This window comes from Triticum aestivum, chromosome 4B, assembly GCF_018294505.1.
Source record: "Triticum aestivum cultivar Chinese Spring chromosome 4B, IWGSC CS RefSeq v2.1, whole genome shotgun sequence".
Taxonomy (NCBI): Eukaryota; Viridiplantae; Streptophyta; class Magnoliopsida; order Poales; family Poaceae; genus Triticum; species Triticum aestivum.
In genome coordinates this window covers 494491742-494503642 of record NC_057804.1, presented here as the reverse complement: position 1 = coordinate 494503642, position 11901 = coordinate 494491742, and the positions used below count along the sequence as shown (strand labels likewise).

At 46.5% G+C, this 11901-nt stretch overlaps 1 protein-coding gene across 1 annotated transcript; it reads left to right on the top strand.

Moving 5' to 3' along the window:
- Positions 1 to 4934: 4934 nt before the first annotated feature.
- Positions 4935 to 6790, top strand: LOC123092902 (allene oxide synthase 2). Its single transcript, XM_044514759.1, has one exon. It carries the CDS (start codon positions 5067 to 5069, stop codon positions 6513 to 6515), a length of 1449 nt encoding a protein of 482 aa, XP_044370694.1. The 5' UTR covers positions 4935 to 5066; the 3' UTR covers positions 6516 to 6790.
- Positions 6791 to 11901: the final 5111 nt, after the last annotated feature.

Genomic DNA, 11901 nt, shown 5'->3' with positions numbered 1-11901 from the left:
TAACATAGACACCAATCACAAGCCTCAACTGGTTTAGAGATTCATAATCTATTAGTGTACCAAATTGAGCAAAGGCGAGCCAAGGTGAAGCATGCACAACTGCAGACAACAAAAATACATGTCAATCAGTCAGCCATTAAACCTTAAGATGATATTAACACTATGATGGAACTTCATAAGATGAATAAACAATGTTTTAGAGGAATAGCAACTCCACACAGTACCTCTGGTGCTAAAATAAAAATAAATAGTGCAAGAACAAGATAGATTTAACTCTTCACTAAAAGATAAGTAGGAAGGAGCGACTGATGATATAATGAAGAGATACAGTCAACCTGGGTCTAAGAATTAGCCTGCAAGGGACCATTGTTTAAATTTCTCTTCTTGTCTACAATCAACCTGGGTCTAAGAATACAAAATAAGTATAGCTAACTTTTTTTAGAAGTACTAATTAAAGTTTTCCCTGAATGAGTATGGTCCTTGAGAAAAAACTGCAGAGGTAATTATTTAATCAAAGCATTTTAGTACTGTATATAGATGGATTTGTACCAGAAACATGAGAAGAGGGACCTTACAGTGCTTGTCAATGCTAGGGATCAACGCTGCTCACATGACAACATCATTCAGACGGACATGCTTGATACCCAATCACGCGAGAAAGAAGTGTTAAAATGTAGAGTCATTTCTCTTTATCACTGGTGCGCCTGCAACAACAACAGCATAACAGAGAGGTAAATAAGGCAAGAGCACCAAAAATTAACTAAATTGACCCAAGAAGCATCATAGCAGAGTACATCAAACACAAGCACACCTCATGAGAGAGATATGTCAGTTCTAGCTAGTGCTCTTTCCCATGCAGCAAAAGAAAGATTACATCTACATATGAAAAATAAGTTCAACTGCTTTCAACACATGCATCAAATCAACAACAAGCTATAACAAACTTCAACATAGGTCAGCAGCGAAACAATAGGGGATTTTTTTAACCAAAAACAACAGCATCAAGCTGCTACTTGCCGCATGGCTTGTAGGATTAGGAACTTGACTCATGCATAGTGCAGGTGAGCAGGAAGCAGTGCACGGGCATGGAGGTGGTAGAGCTTCTACTTCCTCTTTTCCTCCTGCTCCATTCTTTCTCCACATCCGAGGAACAACATCCACGTACCAAGAAATGACCCTGGCATGAAACCCTAACCACCACAATGTGCAACCGAAAAAACAACGAGGCGTGAGCCACATATAGGTGCACAGCAGCAGGGAGATTGGAAGAACAAAAAAGGAAGGAAGAACACACCTTTCACATGGTGGCAACTGAGCAGATGGCAGACGGCGTGCGGGGTCAAATCCGGAACCAGAGGTGGAAGGGGAGGAGGAGCAGCGGCGAGGCGACGGTGGAGACGACGAGAAGCCGCGGCCGCGCCGACCCCCTAGGCCACGCCGCCCGCGCCGCGTGCCATACGCCGCTGCCTTTGCCTCGCCTCTCAATTCCTCCTTCCCTCCCGTGGGAGCCGGGGATGGGGCGGTGCATTAGGGTTTGGGCGGCGCCAGATCGGAGGGGTGGAAGGAAGGGAACATGAGGGGAGGAGGCCGGGCGGCGGCGGGGAAGGAGGCAGTGGTGGCGGCACTAGGGGTAAGAGGAGGAGAGGGAGGCACGGGTGCGAGCGGTGCTAATGGGAGAGGAAGAGGAGAGGGAGGCGGGGGTGTGGGAGGAGGAAGGCAGCGGCTAGGACACCACGGAGCGGCTGCAATATATACATCTAAGTGAAATGACTAAAATGCCCTCGGCGGGGCAGAGAAATTACACGCGGTGGCACGGAATCTTTACAGCGGGCGGTAACTATTCATTCCTACAGGAGCTCATGTTCGATCCGACGGCCCAACTCCTTCCACCTCTAGATCGGACGGCCAGATTCGCATCAAGCAACCGAAATGAACGACCGATTGCTCAAATCGATGTGAGAGCTTGTAGGCTCACCCTTCTCTTATTTCTGAATTTTTTGACTATGTGCATCCTTAGGTCTCGACCAGTTCTTGATATTGTATCGTTGCATAGGCTGATGTAATTGGTATCATCTTGCTCTTTGTCCAAAAAGTGCAACTTATATGTGTAAAATGTGCACAATTTGTGTCATTATTTTTTAATTGTTTTATTTCTTTTCTTCTTAAAAGGTAATACCAATGCCACTAATTTATTCTTACTTGACAAACTTTCTTTTTGTTTTCTATATTTTTATTTATTTTCATTTTTGTCTTGTGTCTTACTGACTATCAGGTTTGGTTGATGTTATGTTTTGACCAGGCCCAATTATCCGGTGGGCTTATGTTTTTATTTTATTTTAGTATATGTTTTTGTTTATCGACGCTTAGTAGATTTTTCTTTGATGTTTTTTCTTCTAAATTTGTGTATGCGGTGACCGTTTTTTTTTTGCAGGGAGAACTTTCGATCTATGCATTAACTGTCGATGTATTACAAAGAACACCAGAAGTTAAAAAAAACATCCAGGTCTATAGACCACCTAATGACGATTACAAGCACTATAGCGAGCCGAAAGCACGTCGCTGTCATTGCCCCTCCATCACGGAGCCGGGCAAACCTTATTATAGTAGATAGTCGGGAAGTCGTCGTGCTAAGCCCCTACATGACCAGCGCACCAGAACAGCAACCGCCGGCGATGAAAAGGTTAGTAGATCGGATGGATCCAACATGTAGACGCACGAATATAGACGAACAAAGACTTGATCTAGGTAGATACACCGAAAATAAACGCCGATTGAAACCCATGAGATCTACCGAAGACAAACCTACACACACCCTTTGACTATGCTAGAAACCCCATCAGAACGGGGGATAAGTGGAAAAAATCTTATTCCATCTTTAAAGTTTGATGTTGCACTTGCGCAATACCTTTTAATTTAACGTAAGAAACTAAAAATAAACTTATTTTTGTAAATTATTGTATTCTTAAATTACTATTATTAAATTTTTGGTAAGGACGGAGGGTGGAGTTTTGACGGCCCGCGGCGGGTGATTGTGGACGAACTTGGCGGCTTCTTGGGTCAAATTTGTGACGCTTAATCCGAGGTTGCTAATTGCAACCGACGACGTACGTGAAAACTAAGTTGATACTACTCGTCATGATCGATGAGTAGCCTTGGAATCGGTACTACCGCAGCTAGTAGATGCATGTGTCCCACGGCTAAAGAAGGTGAAAGTTTCAGGTAACTGGCATGTGATGCGTTCCTTAATCCTAATTAATTTTATTCATAACAGTCTCATTGTACAGCACCTGCTCGTTGGATTCTTAAAAAAAAAACACCTACTCATTGTACTACACCTGTCCTGGTTTATTAGTCCCCATTGCATCATGTGCCAAAGTTTGACCTTAAATTTAATTAATAAGTTAATTCATGTCATAAAAATAACATAATTGGAAACTAAGTTTAAATACGAATGCAACCATATAATTTTTTGTGACATGCATTAATAATTTGTTAGTTAAATCTTTAGTTAAAATTTGACATAAAATAAAAAGGACTTATAAACCAGCACGGAGGTCACCTAAGAGCATCTCCAACAGTCGCCCCAAACGACGCGCGCGCGGGACGGTTTGCCGCGCTCCAGCGGCCGCGGGAAACAAGCGCGCGCGGGAACAGTTTGCGCGCGCGCGCGAAAAGGCGCCAGCTCGCGCGCAAGATTTGGCGCGCCGCTTCGCGCGCGCCTATAAAAGCTGCACGCGCCACGCGCCTTCTCCACACACATCTCTTTCCCTCTCCCTCTCCCTCTCTGCCACGCGCCGCTCCAGCGCCCCGCCACCGCCGCGCCGCCATGCCGCCGCGCCGCCGAGGAGCGTCCGGCTACCGCAGCGTCCGCCTGCGGCCCAACGGCAGCTACACCGCGGAGATACGCTCCGGCGAACTCCGGCTTGCCCTCGGCACGTACGGGACGGCGCGACAGGCCGGCCGCGCGTACGACGCAGCGGCGTGGCGCCTAGGCCGGCCGCGCGGCCAGATGAACTTCCAAGATGTGTACACGCTCGAGCAAGCGCTCAACCTCACCCCTCTGCCTCGTCTGAACACGGCGGAAGACCGTGCGGAGCACGCCGAGCGGCAACGCCGCCTCCTCGTCGCCCAGGAGGACGAGAGGGTCATGGCGGACTGGCGCCAGCGCCACCCGGAGGACGTCGCCTACGAGCAAGCCTACTAGGCAAGGCGCCGGAGGAGGACATGCAAAGGCGCCGCGCGTCGCGGTTGGACAGGCGTCGGCGGAAGGCGTTGGCGAATGCGCAGTCCGACCTCGTTGCAGCAGGTGGGCGGTCGTTCTTCACGCCGAACGATGAGCGGTGGCTGGACATCTGGCTATCTACCTCGGACGACACCGCCGAGGATGATAGTGGTGATGATGATAGCGACTTAGAGTAGTTTTTTTTGTTAATGCAATCTATGTTTATCGTTTGTCGTTTTTATTTTATGCAATCTATGTTTCGGATGTAAAATACCTTTGTATCGTTTAATCTATGCAATCTATCTAGTTTTTTTTTTTAAATTTCAACTTTTAAAAATGCATACATTTCTAGTCGCGCACAGCGCGACTGCTGGAGCCAGCGTAGGCGGACGCGCAAAACCAGCCGCAGCGCGCGCGCTAATAGATTTTTTGCGCGCGGCGCTTTAGCGCGGCTGTTGGAGATGCTCTAACCATATCATTTCCGAAGCAACGGAGTCGGAGAAAATGCGGCCGGGTGAGCCGGGCGCCTAGATAGGGTGAGTACGTGAACGGTGCAACAACTATTGATCCCGTCCACGTTTCACCGCCCGGGACTTGTCGCTTGGCCCACCCTGCACGGCACGCGCAACACGCGCGCGCGGTCGCTGCCAGCCATGCACGCTGCATGGTAGCTCGATCCCTTCTCCGCGGGCTATTTGTACGCCCAACCCCGAGCTTCATCCGCAAATCGCAACACACAGACAAAGCCTCCTCGCTCCAATCTTGTCTACATCGAGAGCGCGAGATCGAGAGCTCCAAGCCAAACCAGCCTAGCCAGCAGCAGAGGTAGACGAACCAGAGCGGCATGGCGGGCGGCGACGAGGGCTCCCTGGTGCCGAGGCAGGTGCCGGGCAGCTACGGCATGCCGTTCGTCTCGGCCATCCGCGACCGCCTCGACTTCTACTACTTCCAGGGCCAGGACAAGTACTTCGAGTCCCGTGTCGAGAAGTACGGCTCCACCGTCGTCCGCATCAACGTCCCGCCGGGCCCCTTCATGGCGCGCGACCCGCGGGTGGTCGCCGTGCTCGACGCCAAGAGCTTCCCCGTGCTCTTCGACGTCGACAAGGTCGAGAAGAAGAACCTCTTCACCGGCACCTACATGCCCTCCACCTCCCTCACCGGCGGCTTCCGCGTCTGCTCCTACCTCGACCCCTCCGAGCCCACCCACACCAAGGTCAAGCAGCTGCTCTTCTCCCTCCTTGCCTCCCGCAAGGACGCCTTCATCCCGGCCTTCCGTTCCCACTTCTCCTCGCTCCTCGCCACCGTGGAGTCGCAGATCGTGCTCGGCGGCAAGTCCAACTTCAACACGCTCAACGACGCCACCTCCTTCGAGTTCATCGGCGACGCCTACTTCGGCGTGCTCCCTTCTGCGTCAGACCTAGGTACCACCGGCCCGACCAAGGCCGCAAAGTGGCTCATATTCCAGCTCCACCCGCTCGTCACGCTCGGCCTCCCCATGATCCTCGAGGAGCCGCTCCTCCACACGGTGCACCTCCCTCCCATCCTCGTCAGCGGCGACTACAAGGCGCTCTACAAGTACTTCTTCGCCGCTGCGACCAAGGCGCTCGACACCGCCGAGGGCCTCGGACTGAAGCGGGACGAGGCATGCCACAACCTGTTGTTCGCCACCGTGTTCAACAGCTACGGTGGCCTCAAGGTGCTTCTCCCGGGGATCCTCGCGCGCATCGCGGGGGCCGGAGAGAAGTTCCACCAGAAGCTCGTCGCGGAGATACGCGCCGCCGTGGCGGACGCCGGCGGCAAGGTGACGATAGAGGCGCTGGAGAAGATGGAGCTGACCAAGTCGGCGGTGTGGGAGGCGCTGCGGCTGGACCCGCCCGTCAAGTTCCAGTACGGCCGCGCCAAGGCGGACATGAACATCGAGAGCCACGACGCGGTGTTCGCCGTGAAGAAGGGGGAGATGCTGTTCGGGTACCAGCCGTGCGCCACCAGGGACCCCCGCGTGTTCGGCTCCACGGCGAGGGAGTTCGTCGGCGACCGGTTCGTCGGGGAGGAGGGAAGGAAGCTGCTGCAGTACGTGTACTGGTCCAACGGGCGGGAGACCGAGAGCCCCAGCGTGGACAACAAGCAGTGCCCAGGCAAGAACCTGGTCGTGCTCGTGGGCAGGCTCCTGGTGGTGGAGCTGTTCCTCCGGTACGACACCTTCACCGCCGACGTCGGGGTCGACCTGCTCGGCACCAAGGTTGAGTTCACCGGCGTCACCAAGGCCACGTCCGGTCCTGAGAGCGCTGTTTAAAAATTAGAACCTGCACCGGTCATCGGATCAACGTACCGCAGCAGCTCTCTCACAGCAGCCATCAATCGTCCCCGTCAGCGCGCACGTACGTACGTGCCTCGCTATATACTACTAGTACGAGTCAGTCATGCATGCATCTTGTTCGGTTGCTTCGCTGCATCGCTGCATCCTGCATGGTGCCCTTGTGTATGTGTGTTTTACTTTTCGCAATCTTGCCCAGTGTAATAAGCCGGACTTTCCTGTAATAAGATTCTCACTCTTGGCGTACGGTAAAAGGGATGACTTTGCGGTGAGTCAACGTGAGAGACCTCTCTTTTGTACACATACGCAACGCGGGCTTGCATTCACAGCCACTCACCGTAGAAACCAACGCCAAGTATCCTTGTGTTTAGGCAAGATTTGACTCACTCCGCGCAGATCACCGGGGCTGCTATGGAGAGGAAGAGGAGGGGAACTTGTTGCATGCATCCTCCAATCAGCTGGATGTCTGTTGTTTATGATAGAATGCTACATGTTGGTGTAGCTTTTCTGATGTCTTTGTCAAAAAAGGAAACTTAAAAGTGGTGCCTGAGGTCATGGACCTTCGTTGTGATGCCGCGTACGTATCTATTCGCGGCGTTATTAGGCGTTTTTCTCAAAAGAAAAAAAGTGCCATCATTGTACTGCGGTGATTGAAGTTGAATGTGACCTCCCAACGAGCATCCGCCAGTTAGCATTACTGCTGATTTGGTAAAAAAAAATTAAAACTTTCGATCATTCAACTTCAATCAACAATAAACATCAGAAATAATAAAAATTACATTTAGATTCGATAGACCAACTAGTGACGACTACAAGTACTAAAACGAGCCGAAGACGTGTCACCGTCATCGTCCGTCCCTTGTTGGGTCGGACAAAACTTATTGTAGTAGTCAAAAAGTCGTCGTGCTAAGACCCCATAGAACGAGCGCACCAGAACAACAACCAGCGCCGATGAAAAATAGCGTAGATACGAAGGATCTAACCTATTTATAGATCCATGGACACTAGCACCCAGGACTTATTTTTATAGAAGAAACCCACCCAGGTGAGGAACCAGACATTCGACCCCGACAGGATTCGAACCTTGGCCGCAGGGTTTGCCACTGCCCACCCTTGCCACTAGGCTAAAGCCTAGTTCTCACGAACATAGACGAACATACGAACATATCCTAGCAAATCCACCAAAGAATGATCTGCTGGAGACACACCTCCACACATTCGCCGATGATGTTGCACACATCACCGGGACGGGGACTTGGCGAGGAGAACCTTATTCCATCTTCAGGGAGTCGCCGCTCTCTCGTCTTCCTAAGTAAGACACAAACCCTAACAAAACTCAAAGAAACATCTAGAAACGGAACCCTCCCATTAGTGAGGGCGGAGATCCATTGCCCCCAATGGCCCTAAGGCGATCAGAGACGAGATGGACCGGGCGGTAGGCAGAGGAAATCTAGGAATTTTTGGAGTCGAGGCGGTTGCTTACAAGTACCGATACTGATGATTTAGTCCTGTTAGCATTATTGAGTACGTTTTTACTTCTACCGGTTATATATAATGATGTTGTTTTAAACATTGCCCGCTCCCCAAAATATGGCATCGACCGCTACTTTTTATGGTTTTGCTAATTCTCAATCGTATATGAACTACTAAACACTCAAGATGTTGACCATTGTCGATTTGACATCGAGATGGGTATATCATTCTCCATTTTTGAACTTCAATAACAATATGTTATATTTTTAGTTCTAAGTAAACACTAATTAGACGACATACCTTTTTAGACTTGCAAGAACATTCTTGTAAGTGCTAAAATAAGTCTACTGAGACACAGATGAACAAATCATTCTAGGGAGGTGGACTTTTTTTTGATGGTGGCACGGGGGGCGCTACGCCATGGATTCATACATAGACCAATTCCCTCTTTCCTGTAAAGAGAAAAAACGATGGAGAGGGGGAAACAAACGATTGGAATGAACGGTCTCTTTCATTGATGAATTTGGGGTATACTAGTAAGCATGCACGTGCAACGCACGTATTATCGTGTGAAATATCAATAAAATGAACAAAAATATAAGCAAGACAATAGAGAATTAGAGATGTTTAACAATTGTGGAAATAATCATAACTTGGTGTAAAAATAAGATCATAACTTCCAAAAATTAAATGTATAGCAAAAATAACCTAAACTTGCCGAAATAATAAAGATGTACATAGCATCTTCTACTCTCTCAATCCGAAAATAAACTTTGCAGTACTGAAGTTCTTTAAGAACGTACATATGTACATAGTATCTTCCAAAAACTGAAGTTGCTTCTTTCTTTATGACAACGTTTGAGGTGTACAACACTGAACAAAAGAGACTATAGGAACATGTAGTGTCTTTAGCACAAAAGAAGTTGTACAAGTTATTCCAAGGATGTCAAGATGAAATGTTAGTAGATGCACCAGCTGACATCGGGAATCTTGCTAGGCCACTGTTTAGAGGTCCTAAACTGCAGTGTTGCATCTGAACATGGACACTCTAGCTACAGTTACAATCCATTGGACAGATGAACTGTGAAATCTCAAACCATTTTTCAACTCTCACATGCTACACCTCTGAGAGTTTCGGGAAAAGTAGAAGTTCAAATATTAGCCGTGGTACAAATATTAAGAAACTTGATGTACTATCTTACATTTGTTTGCATAGAAACCAATAAACAAACATCACTCCAGTCCAGAGTAGCACGGCAAACAAAATAAAGACTATCTGTAGACAAGAACGGAAACTATGTTAATAAGCTATACAGTGCCACTTGAATGGGAGAATACGTATTGCTAATACACTTTGTCACTCCTCTCATGGAGAATGAATGAATTGCAATTGGCAAAACTTTCTTCCAGGTGAATGAGTGCATCGAGGTAAAATTGCAGACATGATTATATCATTCGTGGGGACAAAAATACTTTAAAAAAAGCAACAACTCCAAAGGATAATTTACGACTTTCAGCTCAAGACGATTTGCCTCTATCACCGGCATTTGAAAGACCAATGAACTGAAGATCTAAGGTGCCACAGGCATAGAAGTTTCAAGTGATATTTCTATTTTTAGTAAACTGAAGAAATATAGTAATAAAAGGGAAGCTAATGTCATGTGTGCACAACCAGCATATGAAAGACCAATGTATTACAGGAGGGTATATTTAGTTCATAGATAATCAGTGAACAAGAGGGCATAATTTTAGTTCATAGCCAGCCTACTATATAATTCATGCTAATTAAAAGACACTACTCTTAACCCATCTTCAATAATTCTATAGCGAGAGCAAATTAGAACACAACCTTTAATTATAAATTCATTTTCTAAGAACACATTTTCATCACCATGTCGTGTTTTACAAAGTTCCCCTGGCAAACGGTTAAAATGTAAGAAAAAATACATTTCAACAGTCATGCTCTCTGGAAACACAACTTTTTGGTACGGTGTGTAAGGTGGGTGGTTTGGTAACCCCGTTTATAGAAGTTTAATGGTGAATAAACCTCAATGTGAGAGTGGGTCTTACCACACTTCCAAGGACTTTAAAGCCTCATCAGGAGCATTTCAAGCCAAATTCATGGCCAGGCTATAAAATCTCCAGAAAATAATACAGGTGAGGTTAATATTGCAAGGCAGCCTTATCAGAGAACCCTTGTTACAGCTTGAAGAGATAAATGCTTCAGCAATTATGAGAGTTTTGCTGACCTGCGAGTTTATCTGGCACCATGAGGGGGCATCAGGAGAGAGTGGCCGATTTTCGGTGAATTTATGCTATACTGTCATCATGGGAGAGAGGAGTTAATACATACTGAATGAATGCGGCAAAAAGCATTATAGATGCTCTTGCATTTAATTGGAACCACGAATAGCTAGAAACAAGTGGGGCCTGACCAAAAGCTGCAAGTAGAAACACATGATGTTAGATATGAGAATTGTTGTACAGAGATGAACCATAGCACAGTCTAATAGAAAAATACATGTTTGTGATAATTGGTCATGGTTAAGACAGTTGAGAGCTGCAACTCCCTTTTGTGATCAGGATATATGATGTTTCGTCTTGTATTCCGCTTTCTTCTCATCAAACGTTGGATTATGTGTCATATTTGCACTACAATCCATAGTTATGTTTCCTTAAACAGGGAACATTCTCTTGATTCAAACAGAGGCACATCAATTTTTTTCTTACTCATTTGCAGATATAAAGTACAAATGATAAACAATATATAGAAGGGCATAGAGATAGTGGTGAATATCATTTAGGCACGAAGTATAGTAATGTGAACCAGATCCTGACTATTATGTACAAAGCATCACCAAACAGTTTCATAAAAATAAAATAAAGATTTGAGTATTAACCGCTATATGACTTGGGAGAAATGTACGTGTATAATATAGTTTTAAATAATTTAGGGTGTTTGGCATCAACAAATATTGCAGTTATAAACCATAGTATCATATATACTGTATGTTTTGAGTATTAAAAAAACAGGTCAGGACCTCTTTTTTCTAAACTGAGAACGCTTTTTTCCCTTCTCTTTCTCACCCCATCCACACTTCACTACTGCCTAGTCTTTTCTACTTGAGTGCTTCAGTTGCATCTTAGTTCCGATCCGTGCGTACAAACTTTAAAGTATTTGCTAGACAAAGATACTTGTTCATCGTTCATCATTCAGGATACTGATGGGTAAAAGTGGACAGTGGTTGTGGAAGGTCCAGGTCCTTCAACATGGCATCAAGCATGGCTCTGATTGGGATTTCGATGATGCCCATGGTCTCAACCTATGAAGAATGCATGGTGTCATTGGGTAAGGCAAAGGAGGAAAATAACAACTGGTAGTTTCATATAAAAAGCACTCTACAATTAATCAATCTGGAAGAAGGGTGATTCTAACCTTCAGTGTCATTCTGGACTATTCTGGACTTCTGGTGACGATTTCCCCGCAATAAAGGTATTCTTTCACCGCTATAGTTCAGAACTATCAAACCAGTGTGGAGAATAGATTATGGCAGATGGTGCAAAATTGGGTTGAATATGTCTTCTTGAAGAATAAATTAATCATAAATCATGGTGACAATGTCACCCCCCCTCTACATCCCTCTCAATAACAGCCAAAGCAACCACCAGAAGACAATTTGTTTTATTACTTTCACCCATCATTCTACCCCTCGATTCACTCTATTTTCACCCACTTTGTTACAACACATTGATTCTCCACTGTGGCCTGACAACTAACAAAGAGACATCATGTGCCATATATTAACATGAATATCAAATTTTAAAAAGCCATGTAGAATTCCAATTGCACATAACACTATTGCCAATTCATGCACGACAAATTTGATAATCA

Coding starts and splice junctions, on each gene's coding strand:
- LOC123092902 (XM_044514759.1), top strand. CDS start 5,067: ATGGCGGGCGGCGACGAGGGCTCCCTGGTGCCGAGGCAGGTGCCGGGC.